The following is a 17,592-nucleotide window of genomic DNA, read 5'->3' on the forward strand; positions in this document are numbered from 1 at the left end:
GCACCCGTGTCAGCGACCCCAGTGCCAACAGCACCAGCATCAACAACTGCAGTGCCAACAGCTCCAGTGTCAAGGACTCCATCATCAAGAACTGCAGTGTCAACGGCTCCATCATCAGCAGCTCCAGTTCCACAGCCACATCTTTTAATGCCACCAACTCAAGGGTCTCGATTTCGATTACCAATCTATGAAGAATTCATGGCCCGACGTTACACTTCAGTACCGGAAATTCCGGAATTGGAGCCTCTATCAGATGCGTCTTCAACAACCCTACTTGCAGGACCAGAGTATTCAAGCCCGAGGACTCAATCTTCAACGTTACAACGAGGTACGTCTCAGGCATCAGAGAATGCAGATTCGCGGTCTCCAGTAACGTTAGCGCCATCACCGACATCTCGAGCGCCAACTCTTCAAGTACGGACGTCTGGGTCTTCAACATCTCCATCACCGACGTCGCAATCACCAGGTTCCCAGGAACCAACGTGTCAAATATCACCACCCCAAATACCGGCTTCTGCAAACACCCCTTCGGCCTCCGATGTTGAAACACCGCCGAAGCAGATGGAACCCGGGTCTGCGAACAGCAACTCCGATGCTCCGCAGACTATGAAGGGGAAGTTGTTTGTTATATCTGGGGCAACATCAGACGTTGGGCGTGCAACAGCTAAACTGCTAGTTGCAAGCGGAGCGATGGTCTCCCTTGGGGACAACAGGCTGTTGGACCTGGCGAAACTTGCGAGTGAACTTGGGCCAAATGCCCAATACACATTGGTGGATGTTACAAACGAGAGATTCGTGAAAGACTGGCTAAGACAAGCCCCCTCAAACTAGGGATTGGGGTATATCGATGGTGTGAAAAGATCCTGCCCGTACTCCGAGGCACAAAAATGCTTATCGAGATCGATTGCCGTATGTGTGTTTTGGCTGACAGCGATGCAGGTGCAGTGAACCTCGCAGCTATCTCAGGGAACAAGGCGCCTGTGAGAGATCACGACCATGACAACTACAAGAAGGTCTTCGCAGTCAACGTCAAGGGCATGTTCTTGTGCATGTCCGCCGAGATTTGCAGCATGCGTCCCACAAGTAAAGGTGGACAGGGTGGCTCGATCGTAAATGCAGCATCGACAGCGGGACTGGTCGGCAAAGAAGGCAACTCAATCTATTGCGCGTCAAAACATGCCGTCATTGGACTTACGAAAGCTGCTGCAAGAGAGCAATCCGACACTGGCATTCGGATCAATGCTATTGCACCGTAGGTGATGCCTTCGGCCTATCTCAGGCACTGTTTCTCTTTCCATACCTTCCTCGCGTACACACTTGAACTATTGGAGCAGAGCCGGTCGTTGACACTGTTCTAGGAGCTTTGTTGACAAATCACACCTGGGCGCCTTCGATTTTGAAACCGGCTTCACAACTCCTAACAACGCCGTCCTCGGCCGCACTCCCAGCCCCGAACAAGTTGCGAGAGTGATCCATTTCCTGCTTAGCAGCGACGCAAGCTTCGTAACTGGATCAGTGTGGCAGGTCGACGGCGGCGCATTGTGTTGAGTTGAGATAAGGAAAAAGAAACTGCTGGGCGAACTGATGTTGCAGAAGCGATGGTGGGTACACGTTCTCTGGGGTTAGTTTGAGGTTTGATGAGTGTGTGTGGAGCATACCCCATTGGGAAGACGACGATGTTTGAAGCGAAACAGACTTATGTACATGCCGAGCTGTCATGCGCTATCCTTCTCAGCCTTACAAAAAGAAATTCGTCTTGTCGTTAAGCTTGATTGATAAGCATGCCGAGGACCCGTACCAAAGTTGGAAGAACTGACCGTTATCAACGTAACACGAGCCCCGCACGTATGGTACACACTATTGTAGGCAAGAGGCGGCAATTTGTTTTCTCAGATATATAGGCGTGATACCGAACTGATCTTTAGCTCAAGTTGCTTTTTGTCGTATCGATAAGAGACGTGTCGACACTCGATGATGACATGACTGCAAATGCACGTCGGTTGCGGATTGATGTTAGGCACCGGTAGTGCCATTTCTTGTGAGTCAAGTGCCGCTGCAAGACACTTCCGAATGTATAGCGATCGGCACCCCAGCCGTGCAGCTTGCGAATACGCGGCTCGGAAGGCGGCGCGCCAATCATAGAGTTTGTCGATCACACCGATTGGCACACCTTAGGCACGTCCAGCTAGAAGGGAAAAACAAGAAGACGACAAGTAGATCCCGGAGGGCGGTTTGGTGCGCTACTGGGTTTTCTTGGCTTGCAAGAGTGCTGTATCGTTACTTGTGCTTGCCTTTGGAGGAGCCGAAGGAGGTTTAGAGCAAGGTTGAACTAGTCGACGGATACGAACGCCGCGATCCCAATCCTGTTGTTTAGCGAAAGCGTTGACCCGATCCAGAGTTTGTGAACCAGAATTGATGCAACCTCAGACGCGGAAAACGTACCCGGCCAAAGACAGTGCTCAAAGTATTTTTTGTCAGTAACCATGGGTGTCGAAGAATATGATATCAAAATAATGACAGGCAACAATCAGGTAGTCCGCAATTTGATATGACTCGTGATGATTCATTTTATAAGCGCGAAACTCTAATGCACAGAAACACTCCCCTGCCAATCACAGCCGCCATTATCTCCCCATTGATTTGAAAACCTTCTCCCGGCGAGGATCTGTGGGCAAGGCTTGTATGACGACGGAGTCAAGCTCACGATTGGACCCGTTTGAGCCAATCCGATCGTGGTACTTCCACTCCGATTCAGTACTCCGAATGGAAATTGCATCACGGGAGTTTGGCGTGTGGGTCCCCCGCACACGATCTGCGAGGCTATGGGATGCGGTGATAAACCAGGGGAGTCTGCCAGCAGGTTTGACTGGGTTTGTTTGTTAGTGGCTGGTAACATTGATGGATGCCTGGTGAGGAAGTGCGCCGACAAGGCAGGGAAATGTGGTGAAACTTACTAGTCCAGTATTCGCGGTGATCTTCGTCGTCGGGAACGATGTAACCGCATGAGACAATCTTGGTGAGGTAAATCATGCCATTGAGTGCGGTGTAGACCATCAAGCCCGCAATGAGACCGTAGGCCGCGCTGTATCCGAACGGGATGAACATCACGGTTACGAAGGCTGGAATCGCATCGCCAATGTACCGCCAATTGATGGACGAGATTTGTCGCATCATGAGGCAACCAACCTGTGTAGTTGTTAATGACAATGTCTTGAAGATCTGATAAAGGGCGACTTACCAGGATCAATGTACTACCAGTAGCCCATGGCGGTATCGAGGCAAAGATAGGTGCGAAGAACATGGAGATGAGAAAGCAGATACCACAGACCATGGCTGTTAACCCAGTCTTTCCGCCTTCTGCAATTCCAGCACCGCTCTCGATGAAAGCCGTCACAGGTGAACAACCGAGGAGTGCACCCATGGAGATGCAGAAAGCGTCGGTGCAATAAGCAATCGTTGATCGTGGAAAGTCTCCAGTCTCCGCATCAACAACGCCAGAGAAACGTGCCATGGAATAGAGCGTAGCCGTGCAGTCGATGATGTCGACATAGAGGAAAGTAAACAGGGCGAGGGCGAAGTGGCCAGGTGCTCGATTGATGTCCCAGTCCAGAGCGTTCAAAGTGCGATTGATGGGATGGAAATTGACCACCTTCTTGAAAAATTCGAAGCGGTCGTCGCCAATCTCATTATCAGGAAAGAATGTGACTGATGTACCTCGTGGCCATGAGATAATTGACACGAGTAAGATGGCTAGAATCATGGCGCTCTTGACCTTGTACGTCATCAAATAAGCTGTTAAGATGCCACCACACATGATACCGAGCCACATCTGCGAGAGGTATTAGTAATATCTTATGAGGAAGTAACGTGTATCCTACAGTAGGAGAAGTCATCTTGTGACTTGTGCATGAGCCAAACTCATCCTTGTACTGATCTGGACACCCCGCTATGTCAAGTGGAGTACTCTTCGAGCCTGCAATTGCACCAATACCCGCATTGGAGCTCAGTCCAACCTCCGCGAGAAACAGCCCTATACCACACGCTGCAGCAATCTTGAGGGATACTGGTATGATCTTGACGAGCCATTGTCGCATGCCGATCAAAGATAGGAACACAAAGATGAAGCCTTCGACAAAGACCGAGGTGAGTGCCAGATTGTAGGAGATCAGGCCGGTTCCGTGGAAGCCGACAATCTGATAAGCAAAGTACGCGTTGAGGCCCATGCCTGGTGCGAGACAAACGGGCATGTTGGTGAAGAACCCAAAGAGAAACGAACTGAAGCCGGCTACGGCCGCTGTTGCGGTGATGAGGTTGCGGTTTAAATCTGAGCTCGGGTCAGACGAGGTTACTGAGCATCCAGAAAGTCCTTACCCTGCTTGCAGATGAGGTACTCGGTGTTCGTCAAACATATAGGGTCTACAGCATCGTTGCATACGCAGTTGCCCCCAGTGTCGGCAAGAATAGTAGCCTGGGTCTATTAATACGTATAAAGACACACCACATTGAGAACTTTACATTGACTGCTATGATGTATGCCATCGTGAAGAAGGATGTAAGTCCCGCCCGCACCTCAGTGGTGAACTTTGTATGCAGGATCTCATCTTTCTGCAGACACAGTCAGCCATATCCAACGTAACCAATGTCCTCATCAAACATACATGCCCACAGCCGTGAAGACGAAATATCCTTCCAAAGGTTGACCGGCCGATGTACACATTGAGCGACTCGATTGAGGAACGGATGGACTCCATGATTGCAAACGTGAAGATGACCACCGGTTGGGGGTTTCAATGCTCGGTAGATAAAGAGAGAGGGATCTACGCCGACTAGCCCTGCGTCGACTATATTTGTGTCACGCACGTGCGGTAGAAGCAAACATGAACGATTCGGAACGAAAAGGTATATGGCCTGGAATCAATCGCAGACACGATCGGTTATATTGGCGCCATAAGCAAAGTTCCTGCAAAAATGCTTTGGGAAATATGAAAGGTAGGGCGAACTGTGCTAAACAAAGGGTACGCGCAAGGCGAAGTAGTATGTAGCGTAAGGGATGGGCGGGGAAAGTCAAGGGGGTCCATAGCGCGCAGCAGGGTAAAAAGCACGCCCTAAGAAGATTTTGGACGGAGTGACGGCATGACCATCTGGGACGGCTGCCTCATGCGTAGCACAAGTCGATGGCACGGCGGCAGGAGCGTTGTCGTGCAGCTGAAGCGGAGAATCTTGCAGCGTACTTGAGGGTGGGCGGTCTAGCCTTGTGCCGTAGTGGCTTGACGGAAGCGAGTCAGGGGTTGGGGGAGTCTAGTTTACGCTAGTCAGGAACATGCAATGCAGATCAGACTGGGCCATGACTGGTCGGTATGTTGTCTTTGGTGCCCCTCCCGCATCTGCAGCAAAATGACGGGGCGACTAAAAGCCTTAGTAGAACCTTCTGCTCACCCTTGTGGATTCCTTCTGGCAACATTGACAACAACTATGCGCATATGGCTTACAGCTCTTTCCGCCATGTCGGTTCAGCGGCCTTGCTGCTTGTTCTGTCCATGGTACCGGCATTCCCGTTTAACTTTCCAGTCCCGGTCAGTATGGATCAGCTGTGATCACCATTCTAGTCAGGTTCGCAGTTCACAGCGGAAATAAGTCAAGGTTGGCGGCGTCATATCGGTTATTTTCCCTAGCAGCCGTCATTGCGAATCGTAGCCAGCCACAAGCGTTTCCTGCAGAACCTTGGACGGAATGACCGAGGACTGCAAAAGAGAGCCTGATAAGCTGGACTGTCGCAACTGCTGTACAGCCCGACAGTTTGCTTTTTCGGGGAAGACCCGAATCGAGATGGGGTTGCTTTGCACGCTCATACCACGTGTATCGATATCTCTCTCCAACAGTATGGTCGACAACCCGAAAGCTCACGGTGCGCCGAGCGACTCTGCGCTGTGCATCGAAGCACAACAGAGCAGCGCTAGCGCATGTGTTCGGATCAGGGAAGTCCTAGCATTAGTTTCAAAAGGTCAATAACGCCACGGTCTGAGTAGTGCGACAGCGTTTCGATGCCGCGGAAACAAGGGACCGTTGTGTGACTCGCTTTACAATTGCGACACGGTCCACCCAGGTGCTTGACTACTTTTCCGTCCGGAGGTACGACTAGTCTTGAGGGTTTGATAGCCTTCAGGCAAGCCCTCGTTCCCACTCCTTGGATCATCAACTTATAGTGGCCCCGCTGCACCCCACTAGACTCGCCACTGTAATCGAATATGTTCGCGACCGACTTACCGCTGGACAAAGAGGCGGAATCCGTGGGAGCGCGGAGGGAACGAAAGACCAAGGAGCGATCCGTTAGGTCGAACTCCATCAACACTTCAACCTCACGAACCTCAATTAGTTCGACAAACTCCGGCTCAACTGATCGTGAGTTATGGTGGTCGTCGGGCCTGAAGAAGGCGAAGAGTATGAAACCAAAGATACTACGGCCATCAACTGGACGGACTACAAACTTACAGAGAACGGCAATTACTGTGACAACTGAAGTTGACTTGACCCGCACGCAGAGTCTCAAGGATCCCGAGCTGCAACCTGGCTGGACGTACACAAGTTCTCTCTCCGCGACACTTCCATCTGGAGATCCTCTGCATCCGCGTCAACATGAAGTACCAGAGCTGGAAGGTGATATATCATCCCGAAATACGGGCTCCACCAGGTCGCGCATCTCGGGTAAGTGATGGAGCGTAAGGTCGATGTGAATATGTGCTTATGACATGTGACAGATGACCGACAGCACGAGGTGAGAACTCCTACTACAGTGGACAGCAGCGACGACGCGACGCACGCAAGCCGCGTCAGTCCCAAGTCATTCGTAACGAGCCGAACTCGTGCCAGTACAGCGAGCCCTGAAAATGAGCATGCCATACCCATCTCAATGCCAGAAACGAAGAGGGTTGACAGTGGGTGAGTGATATTCTTACCATTGTTGAATTTATGCTTACTATTCGTAGATGGCCACAGCCCATGGAGACTGAAGCGACCCTCAAACTGGAAGCATTGGAGCTGCGTAATAGCATCCCGGAGGAGAAATCACATGAGGACGCGAGGCACATGTTGAAAGTGAATAGTGGCGCAAATTCGGAGATCTCCTGCAAGCCTCTCTCGCAATGGCAGTGTCTCACTCCAAGAGGTGTACCTTCGGAGATGCAGATGCAGTCACGTCTGACTCTTAAGAAGGTCACAGTTACTCAAGGTACCACATCAGAGCTCACTCGGTTTCAACGCTTCATCCGTAGGATGGAAGGCGCCGGTCCAAAGGTTATCTTGGATCGACTCAAGGAAGACTGGCAATGTAACGCAGGCGGAGACGTTGATGAAGAGGTGTGTGGTAATGCCGTAGATGCGCGCCGGGCTCTGCTAATGATTGAACAGTTGGTCCTTGAAAAGCAACTGTGGTTGTTGACGGGTTTCCAAATGCTGAATTTGGGTCGGGAACGGACCTTGCCGCAGCCCGAATGTAACACCGGGAGGATTCTTGAACTATATGGAAATCTCTGTAAGTTGATGTTGTGTCCTTGTGTCACGCTGCCGTGCAAGCTCTAATGGTCGACGTTAGCTGAGGTATACCAACTGTCGGCTATGCATCCGTCGCAAACAGTACACTTTCTTACCACCAAGCCCCCGCGACCTGTTCAGTTACCGGGCAACGTATCATACTTGACAGTGCGCCAGCTCGGTGCCGTTCCACTGCCTTACCCAGAAGACTACTTCTCGCATATAAGAGCATCGACGTTGCCGTCGCTGGTACCATCCGCCAAGCTGCCAGAACTGTTCAGCGAATGTCACAAGCTGCTTGCTCCTGGTGGCTTCCTGGAGATCAGGATCATGGACGCTGCCCCAGTACGCAAGACGACCGGCCCACTGATGCGAGTGTGGATCGAGGATAGGCTCTCTGTAAACTTGGAACGAGACTTCAGATGCTCGAAGCCATGCTCGTTGGTTCCAGGCTGGCTAACAGCTGCCGGGTTCGAGATGCTCGTTCAAGAAGACGATCAGAGCATGACGCTGCCATGCGCTCTCGACGCCGATGTGGCCAACGTAAATGATGAGCTCTCGATGATTATTGGCCGGGCCTTCTGGAAAGACATCTGGGGCAGCTTTGTGGACGACGCTCCGGACGAACCGAAGTGGTGGTGGGAAGACGAAGAGATTGTGCAAGAGTGCGTAAAGCGCCAGACCTTGCTTGAGTGCAGGACAATCTTTGCATACAAGCGATGAGAGCCAAAACGCGTGGCACGACGGCTGGTGCAGCGTGTTCGTAATGAAGATTCGACGAGATGGGATTGGCGTTGGTGGAGACATGGAGCGTCTGTACGATAGGATACCCGACGCGTGTTGCTGTTACTACCGCCTGTGATGATACCTCCTTTAGATTTGTAATTAGATAGCGATGCATCTGATACGCCGCGCGAATCGATAGTTGGACTTGACGACCATGGAGGTTTCCGAGGTTCGCTTGCCCAAATCCTCCTAGCCCCAGGCCATTTAGCGCCTCCTCACGTGACGCCGCGAGTAACGCCGTTGCTGGTCAAGTGACAGCAGGACCCAACATGTTCGCCATCCTCCTCTACAGAGTTGCACAAGCTGCAGTCTGCCAACTGCAACACCGTGACTTGGACTATGGTCGTCGGGCTATTTCGCTCCACCTCCCCGGACATCAGTCCAGGTGTCCGTGCCACAGCCTCCGTTTCAGATGCATGGTCCGCAACGCGTCGTGGCTACAAGATCAGCACTATGTCGGCGCGACCGAAGCTTTTCCGCACAACTCTTACACTCGACGGCGCTTTTGACCTGCTTCCCTCCTGGATTGATTAAGCCGGCCATCCAGCTCGTACCACGTCTGCATAATTTGGCACAATTCCCACACGACACGGTCACGATCCTACACAATCCGGGAATCCTACACAATCATCGGCAGGCCTAGAACCGGCTTCAGACCGATCGGCATCCGAATCACGGCCGCCGAACAGCGGTGTCAGGAGACATGTTCAGTTCGCTAGGGACCAAGATAGCCCTGCGCAAAGCAGGGTTGGGCAACGTCAAGCTTCCCAAATCCGACGACTTGTTTGGCAGTGGAAACACGAAGAAGGGGAACGCCAATGGCACCGATGGAGGAGATGCAGGCTTCGCCAACCCGTTCGCAAACGTACAATGGGGTGTACCAAAAGCCCTACAATCTTGGACGACGCCTCCACCGCCCCAGATCCCGGTGCGCAAGCCACCGAATATTGGAGATCGAGCACAAGCACACGCAAAGTTGAAATTTCCAACAACCGATGGCCGGCCGACTATACTGCTGTTCCTGAGGTTCTGCGGGTGTCCTTGTGAGTATCATCTCCTCAGAGGCTCAGGTTGGCTGCAATGGTTGAAATAGACTAATTTCCACAAAAGTCACCGAGAAACTCTTCCTCTCGCTCCGAAACCTCGCGAACCGCCACACTTCGATCCACTTCGTCGCAGTCTCCCACTGCACGCCTGCTGCAACCACAGAGTGGCTCAAGAAGCTCGGTGGAGCCTGGAACGTGGACGTGGTAGTAGATCAAGACCGGGAACTATACGCGCTGTGGGGCCTAGGCATAGCTACCTGGGGCCATGTGCTGCATCCTAGGAATGGGTACAATCAGGTCATGCTCCGGAGAAACGAGGGTGTCTGGGGACAACAGATCGGAGAAGGAGCATGTCGATGGCAGGTTGGTGGGGCATATGCAGTCGATGGCAGGGGCGTTGTTACATGGGGCTCACCAATGCAATCAGTAGACGAGGTGATACCATTCGAACACGGCGTCATGTCACTTGGATATGGAGAGACGCACCGGTTGGGATTGTGAAATTCCACAATGGGTATTCGGACGTTCAAAATTCCATACAAGGGCATGCAAGGGTAGAGAGCGAACATTGGTGAAGGTGCGAAGAGTTCGCGTCTTTGTATAGTACGTTCAGCGTTCAATCTTTCTATTTTAGAGGAGCTTGCAGTCAGCAGTCTGACAGTAAAAATCTGGGACAGACATGCTGAAGTTCAATTAACTACATAAACAGCTTTCGTTTTCCAAACAAAATCAGACCTTGCCTAGATCACGGCTGTACCGTGGGAACACGTCTCAGTACATCTCCATAACTGTCAGCTCATCTATGTACCACGAGCTGGAGTGATCCATACGCAACATACTATATTGCATGCAAAACATCCACGCGCAGAGCATTATGACCAATGTCGGATACGGGGTACGGTATAGCCATAGTTCGCCACGACTATCTGGTTGCAAATTCACCGCCTACGAAACGTTCAAACAAATACAGTAAATGCATATTGACACAGTCATCCCTTGATCTCGTGAACGCTTGCTTATATCCAGGCTTGTCTGTTGAGGACAAGTCGCAGTCCTTCTTTAAAGCCTCGAGGACTGCCACTCTGACCTCAGTCCATCTTTGCGAGTCTTCCTTTGTAGCAGCTACACTCCGCGCTAGATCAAGACCTCCATTCTTCTTGATCAATTCCTTCATCATTCGTTCGGAAAGTAGGTCAGATCCCATAAAATGCGAGGCGGTCTTCCTGGTATCAGCCAAAGCTGATTAGAGATCCACTCAAGCGTGACCTTCCGGTTGCGATCGTACGGGGAACCTTTCATGTGTGGTTTGACTGGTTCCCATAGCTCATCGATCAGAGCTGTGCTTCTTGGATCCGGTTTAGGATACGAAAAGAGAATGGACTCGAGATTTGGCAGGACAGAGCAGATCTGTCGCAGAGAAACTGTGTCTGCCATTGAAAAGGACTTACGAAGCGAGTCCTCACGAGACTCTTCAGTCGGTAAAATTTGAATCTCGAGCTGGGTTATTTGGCGTCCGACCTTCGAATTCCCGATGCTCGTGTATCGGTCCGCGTAATCTTCTGAATTATCGCATGTGAAGTAATTTCGGGTTGTTCTTAGTTTTGTAACCCTGCTGGCTTTGAGTAGGAGTACGTGCCGATCGAAGCAATCTTTGTCGACCTCGTCATGTATCTGTTTATTCGTACGCATTATTCCCAGATTCTGCGGAAACGACCGTTCCGTTTTTGCGTATTTCGGAGAGAGCATGGGGATATAGGCAAGATGCGGTATGAGACGATCGTACACCTGGAGTCGAAGCTCATAGGGAAGCCGGAGAAATGGGAAAGGTTTGACTTTAGCATAGTTAGCCTTATCCACGCATGTGTATGGTACGGCAATTACGTGTCTGCTCTGCGTTGCAGAAAATCTCTTCGAGGGAAGTGTCGCAAATGGTGTCCAGCGCTTGCGGTATACATTGGTGAAGTGTCGTGACTCTAGTACTTCAGTGTACGCCCTGACATAAACGTCAGGAATTTCGTCCGGTCGTGTCAATTCCTTGGTGCAGAAGTAGAGATCTTCTGAGCCGTAGATATTCGTGTACGATGGGGCTCTCCTGATAATTTCATAGAACTGTAGCTGTTTGTGACGATCGAACGGAGTTTTAGTTAACACGTTGTTCAGTGCCTGTAGCTTGACCTTCAAAAGCCCAGCCCGAGCCACTGTGTATGCGCCTGTGAAGTCTATTCTCTCGGCGGTTGAGGTATACCTAGGCCAAAAGTCAGCATGTCTATATCGAAACAATGGTTTCATGGTCGCTGCCTACATCGCTTGTATTGAAATCTTGACAAAAGTGGTAGTTTGGTTGGATTGCAGATACTTTGGAAGACCTGAAAGATCTGGAAGGGAATGGTTCTTAATAATATTACCTAGGTGTTGAGACAGAACGTGATAAAATCAGGGGCGCCAACCAGTGATATAAGGTACGAAGCATCGAGCTAAGGGAGGCAGCAGCATCACACGGGCCAAATGTACGAAAAGATTTCCCAGTTGATACGAGATCAAGTTTCGGATCCAACTCAGTACCTACGAGGTTATCATAGGCAGTGGAGCTCAACAACAGGACTGGTGCCTAACTAGCGTCAATAAAATCCACCTGGGTGTGTTGGTGTAGCGAGACACTTTTCGATCCAGGTCCTTGGATTGCTTAGAGCGCGCTCACATCCGGATAAGCACAGTGCGCAACTATCCCACAGCTCTTTTCTCCTAGCGAGTTAACCTCTATCGCCGAAAAGCGCGCTGTTAATTGGGTATGCTGTCGCTCGTTCTGCTGATGCCATCATACCTAGCCTGCATAACATGATCAGTAATTGGCGGATTGAGTTACACAGCGAAGACCTTACTGGACCTTCCTCTATTGTAGCCTATTATAGCCTACTGTAGCTTGGATTTGAAGCTTATCAAATTTGGTGTGGTTGACCTGTTTGGGAAGTAAAAAGTGCGGATGGATACGGGGTTCGTGCTAGCACGGTCCAGTGACAGACGCCTTCAGGGTAATTTGATGCTCTTACTCTCCCACCATCACGCCATAAACTCACATAGTCTGATTGTATCTAATCAAGTCTCCTGTTGTAGGGAAAAAATGTTCCGTGTTACTAATGTCGCGACAAAGCACGATTTGCTGCAACAGACCGCACTATGAGCGCGAGCACTATTCATCCACTGTCCAAATGGCGACCTAACGTCTCGGAGATCGCATGGGCATCATCACTCGTGCCACGACACGATCGTTATCCCAGAGACGGCGCATTCGATGCAGTTTGTACCGGAAGCCAGACGCATACTGCAAGGTAGGGAGAGGAGACTTTGCGGAGTATACAAGGTTGAGTGCGGGAACTTTGTCGGAGACATTCCAACACTGCCTAGGTGCGCTTCTAGCACAGAACCGGGGACTTTACTGTTGAATATCATGCGCAATACAGTCTCTTTACCTCAAGGCGTTAGATGACGCCGTGTGTTTATGAGAAACATGTCCGAGACTGTACTTGCACCGGAGATTTTCGTGCTGCAGAAGTCCAGTGCTCACAGTATATTAGGCTGGCTTGAACAGACGACAAACGAAACACAACCCTTAGAGACTCTCGAATTTCCAGATCGCCTTGTCTCGCGCAAGCCCTACGCTGATCCGAAACATACTTCCACAAAGCTATACACGGCAGACAAAACAAGATGGTGCTCCGAGTTCGACCTCAGATCTTCGACATACTCATCATCGGCTCAGGTCCAGCGGGGCTGAATGCCGCGCTCACCTGCGCCAGAACGCGTAGTACAGCTATTGTGTTCGATAGTCAGCAGTATCGTAATGAAGGCGTTACACACATGCATACGGTAGCGTCTCGCGATCACTTCAACCCCCGAGAATTCGGTCGCATAGCTCGCGAACAAATCGAATCCCGTTACGATACCGTTTGTTTTCAAGCTACTACGATCACCCACGCATGCAAGAAGCAATTATTGGTTCCTGATGAGAAGGAGCTGTACGATGGCTTCGAAGTCACAGACAGCGAGGGGCACTCATACAAGGGAAAGAAGATCATCTTAGCTACTGGTTCGAAAGATGTTCTCCCCGAGATACAAGGCTACAAGGACAACTGGCCAGCGCATATATACCAATGTCTAGCCTGTGATGGCTACGAGCAACGCGGAAGTGCAGTTGGCATACTGGGTTTTGACAGCCCAATGTACACGCACTTCGTACAAATGGCTATTCCACTCGAACCTACTTCCATTACCATATTCAGCAACGGACCCACCAAGCAGGAAGCGTCATTACAGGACGCTATTAAACTGGCGAAGGCCTTTGGTGCAACGCTCGACGAGCGGAAAATCGTGCGCCTAGTGAACAACGGCCCAAGCCACACAGATGGCGTAACGATTCACTTCGAGACCGGCGAACCATTTAAATGTGGTTTTATCGTTCACAAACCTGCTACAGTCAACCGCGCGCAACACCTCATCGAGCAGCTCGGTGTCGAGACAGTGGAACCAGCGATGGGTGGACATATCAAGATTGCAAACGCAATGTTCAACGAGACTAACGTCACGGGCGTGTTCGCTGCTGGTGATACTATGGTGATGATGAAGCAGGTTGCGATTGCTATGGCAGAAGGACTCAAAGCAGCGGCAGGTGCGGGGATGCAGATTGCGCAAGAGAAGGCCAAGAGCCTTTCCAAGACCTTTGAGGAGAGGGAGGGCACGATTGAGGGGGAGAAGGATGAGGCAGAAATAAATTCTTACTAGGAAGAATGACTGAGTGTGACTAAAGGAGCGACAGAGTTGGAGTGTCCACATGTATGGTGTTTGCGCAGACGAAATGCCCTGGAGAGCACGAAGATTGCCTCTCAACATACAGTGTGTAATTTCCTCTAAGAGTATAGAAGTTTTCCTTCCCGATGTGGCCATTAGTCTGGACATCTGTCGTTACCATTGGGTCGCAGACTGTGCTTTACTTCGCTGTGACGGTAGCAAGAGCGTTCGCACCCAGCGCACGATTCCTCGAACGCTCTCAGCATGCACGGCACCTACCACACTTGCCATGCTGCTACTCTTGAACTTCGTACGGTCATCTACAGCTTTCGTCGATTACAGAATCTTACTCAAATCTCCGAACTCATCACCAAATCACTAAAATCGGCCCAAAATGTTGGCCCCGCAGTTCGCAGACCTCAAATCCCGAATCAATGGCCTGATCGTCAAGACCAATTCCATACCTTCCTCATTATCTGAGGCCTCCACATTCGCCGGCGACAATGCTCGTGGCAAGCCGCCGGCCCAACCGAGATGCCCTATCAAGAAACCTTCCATGCGCTTATTTCCTAAAACACAGACTCCACTACCGACAGTCAACATTGTGACAAAACACAGCCATGCGTTCAACAGCTCAACAGCAACTGGATTGGATAAACTGGGACAGCTGCAGTTTGCTGAACTGGTGAAAGGGTGGATTATTGGTATGTGTTATCATCCATGTATCGGCGCTCCAGATCGGAGAAAGAGAGAAAGACGGTCTCAGCGAGATGCAGATGAACGAATGGCTAACATTGCGTTAATGGATAGAAATTGCTCCTCTCGTTGCCGCCACAAATTCTGACAAGAACACTCTTTACAAAGTCGTCTTCACTGCGAGGAAATTGGACACCGGAAACCAATCAGCCATTATCTCAGTAACTGCAACTTCTTCGTATACAGCGAAACTCTTTGCCATCAGGCAACCTCTATGGGACAGTGGTTGGACGCTTGTTGAGCAGAGCGGCCAAACGGATACCTTGATCGATGCAGTAGAAGACTTGTGGGAGAGGGTTATGCATAGAGCGGATATTTTGACTCGTGAGTCATGATGTGTAATGATGGATGGAGTTTGAAAAGTCATGTACTAACGGATGTCAATTTGGTAGATGGAACGAAAGTCGGTGCGATGGTCGGTAGGGGGATAAGCGGAAATGAGAAAACGACGATTAGAAAGAGTACGGAATGGTAGTTATGATCAGAAGGAAGAATGTGGATGGGCTGAGGGTGGTAATGATTTTTTAATAGTATATGTGAGCTGCGAAACCGGGCTTTTTGGTGTATAAGATACTTCCTATCGATGGCATACATACTCAAGGATAGATGTTTCTGTATATCTACAGTCGACGCACCCACGTAGCACACATACAATTTCCTGGTATCTCCAGTGTCTTTCTCTTATCCACCATCTTTGACATCAGTCTAACAATCTTCCAACACCTTACTCCTCCTTCTTGTGTATCCTCGGCAACCCGAGCCATAACACCAAAATTACGCCCAACAGCGCCAGAATAATCGGCTGCAGCACCTGTACACCTTTCGCCTGCGCGATAGCTCCAACCGCAAATGGAAAAATGGCAGCTCCACTACCGCCAAAAGCTGCCGCAAAACCAATCGCACCCACATGCAAATGGCGTGGCAGAAGCTTTGTAGCGGCGACCACGACAGCAGGGAATAAGGGACCGAGGAAAAACCCCTGGAAGCTTACCGCAACAGCCGAGACGTAAAATTGGGGGACAAGCCAGAAGATGAGTTCGAGGGCCATTGTAATGGGGAGGTAGATCTGGTGCCTTGAATTAGTATGAGGAAGAGACAATGCATATGCGAAGAAAGGACTTACGGTAATAGCCAACTTTTCCCCTATTCTCGGCGTCACAAAGCCCAACACAATCCTCCCAACAGTAATACCCATCCAAAAGCCAGTCGCTACCATTCCACTCGCAAACTCCTCACCGTCACGCACCTCGAGCATGAATTTGACGATCCAACCACCAAGCGCAACTTCAATACCCACATATCCGAGTAAGAAGAGTGCGCAGAGCCATGTGACGCGTGCATGCGGAAGACGGAGGAGAGCCTCCTTCATCCTGTTGTCTTTCGTATCGCTGGTACGTGGGTTGGCCGCACAGAACTTGGCACCGGTTTCGCGCCAGAAGGCTGTTGTCGAGGTCGCTAGTTCTATGACTGCCATGGCGATCATAACATAGTAGAACGTATACCAGGGTAGTCTGTTCCCCTTTGTAATCATAGTCGTTGCTATCAAGGGAGAAAGCACGGCGCCCACACCGTAGAAGGCGTGTAGGAAACCTAGCACTTCATTCGGGTTCGCCATATTGCCGATCCAGGCATCTGCGTCAAGTCAGTAACTAATTTCCCCTTCCATCTTTTGGAGATGAGGAATGGGACAGCTACTCACTCCACGCAGCATCAGCAAGACCATTACCGAAGCCAGCCAACATAAAAATGACGACGAGCACCGGGTATGGAGGATGCACCGCAATAACCACATACGCGATGAGATGACACGTTGGCGCTATGACCGCAACACCTCTCTGGCCAAATTTGATATGAATGGTGTTGTTTAATAGTGCGGAAGCCGTGTAGCCGACTAGCGGAGATAAAAACACCAGCGATATGACGACGAAAGTGAGGCTATAGTACTCTTGCAACTAAAGTGATTGTCAGCATGCTCTCCCTGCTTCCTGTGGATTGTGGCTTCTCTCGAAGGTATGTCAAACTCACATAGGGTATTAGAGCTCCGTACGCAGCGTCATTGCTCCCCATGACAATGAAACTCCAAAAGGCCGCCGAAGTCTTGAAGAAATTTGATCGCGGATGGTTCCATCGCTCCAGCTTGGCTGCTGATTGGGTCGTTGGAGACGGTAGATTTTCTATCGGATCGCTTTCTTGGGCGCCTTTGGTATCTGAAAGTCGCAAGCCGCCCATGTTGCTCGAGTTTGCGATTTGGGCATTTTGGGGCTTAGAGACGTAGTTAGAGACGTCTTGGAGCTCAATGGGTTGCTCGAGACAGGTCGATGAGGTGCCGTTCTGGAACGCCATTGTTGGGGCTTTTGGGTCGACAGGAATGGTTGACAGCCTGGTTGCCGCTTAGAGCTTTTAAAGTGCGAGTGATTGACGAGGAAGCTTGAAGATCGAGCTTGGAGGGAGGAGAGGTCTATCCATAAACAAGTCCAACGTTAGTGGATAGGTAGCATAAGAGTTTTGACGCGATTGGCGCAATACGAACATGAACCGTTCACGCAAAGGCTATGACGTTTTACTCCTGCACGCTCAACAACTCTTCGACCAACAACCGCGTGATGCGCAACAAAAACTATCCCGATAGGTCCCTTGAGACCTCCAGTGCTCAATCTTAGGCTGATTGCCTCGCAAGGTTTACTCAATGGAGCGA

The 17,592-nt window shown here is 50.5% G+C and overlaps 5 protein-coding genes across 5 annotated transcripts; 3 read left to right on the top strand and 2 right to left on the bottom strand.

Annotated features, from left to right (window-relative positions):
- Nucleotides 1-2,624: 2,624 nt before the first annotated feature.
- ACET3X_009753 (uncharacterized protein) lies at nucleotides 2,625-4,751 on the bottom strand (the record flags this gene model as incomplete). The annotated part of the gene is made up of 8 exons (XM_069455903.1): nucleotides 2,625-2,866; nucleotides 2,955-3,186; nucleotides 3,239-3,471; nucleotides 3,532-3,829; nucleotides 3,879-4,126; nucleotides 4,172-4,329; nucleotides 4,511-4,605; nucleotides 4,659-4,751. 8 exons carry the CDS (start codon nucleotides 4,749-4,751, stop codon nucleotides 2,625-2,627), a joined length of 1,599 nt encoding a protein of 532 aa, XP_069302586.1.
- Nucleotides 4,752-6,245: 1,494 nt separating this feature from the next.
- On the top strand, nucleotides 6,246-8,250 carry ACET3X_009754 (uncharacterized protein; the record flags this gene model as incomplete). Its single annotated transcript, XM_069455904.1, has 6 exons — nucleotides 6,246-6,399; nucleotides 6,520-6,702; nucleotides 6,756-6,936; nucleotides 6,984-7,353; nucleotides 7,405-7,528; nucleotides 7,589-8,250. The coding sequence occupies 6 exons, from the start codon at nucleotides 6,246-6,248 to the stop codon at nucleotides 8,248-8,250; spliced, it is 1,674 nt and encodes a 557-aa protein (XP_069302587.1).
- A 338-nt stretch (nucleotides 8,251-8,588) lies between these two features.
- ACET3X_009755 (uncharacterized protein) lies at nucleotides 8,589-10,000 on the top strand. Its single transcript, XM_069455905.1, has 2 exons — nucleotides 8,589-9,356; nucleotides 9,424-10,000. The coding sequence occupies exons 1-2, from the start codon at nucleotides 9,017-9,019 to the stop codon at nucleotides 9,858-9,860; spliced, it is 777 nt and encodes a 258-aa protein (XP_069302588.1). The 5' UTR covers nucleotides 8,589-9,016; the 3' UTR covers nucleotides 9,861-10,000.
- A 3,064-nt stretch (nucleotides 10,001-13,064) lies between these two features.
- Nucleotides 13,065-14,135, top strand: ACET3X_009756 (uncharacterized protein; the record flags this gene model as incomplete). The annotated part of the gene is made up of 1 exon (XM_069455906.1): nucleotides 13,065-14,135. One exon carries the CDS (start codon nucleotides 13,065-13,067, stop codon nucleotides 14,133-14,135), a length of 1,071 nt encoding a protein of 356 aa, XP_069302589.1.
- Nucleotides 14,136-15,507: 1,372 nt separating this feature from the next.
- Nucleotides 15,508-17,353, bottom strand: ACET3X_009757 (uncharacterized protein). Its single transcript, XM_069455907.1, has 4 exons — nucleotides 16,923-17,353; nucleotides 16,597-16,849; nucleotides 16,021-16,529; nucleotides 15,508-15,963 (listed from the first exon to the last, which is right to left on the bottom strand). The coding sequence occupies exons 1-4, from the start codon at nucleotides 17,238-17,240 to the stop codon at nucleotides 15,622-15,624; spliced, it is 1,422 nt and encodes a 473-aa protein (XP_069302590.1). The 5' UTR covers nucleotides 17,241-17,353; the 3' UTR covers nucleotides 15,508-15,621.
- Nucleotides 17,354-17,592: the final 239 nt, after the last annotated feature.

The sequence above is a fragment of the Alternaria dauci genome, chromosome 10, assembly GCF_042100115.1.
Source record: "Alternaria dauci strain A2016 chromosome 10, whole genome shotgun sequence".
Lineage (NCBI taxonomy): Eukaryota > Fungi > Ascomycota > Dothideomycetes > Pleosporales > Pleosporaceae > Alternaria > Alternaria dauci.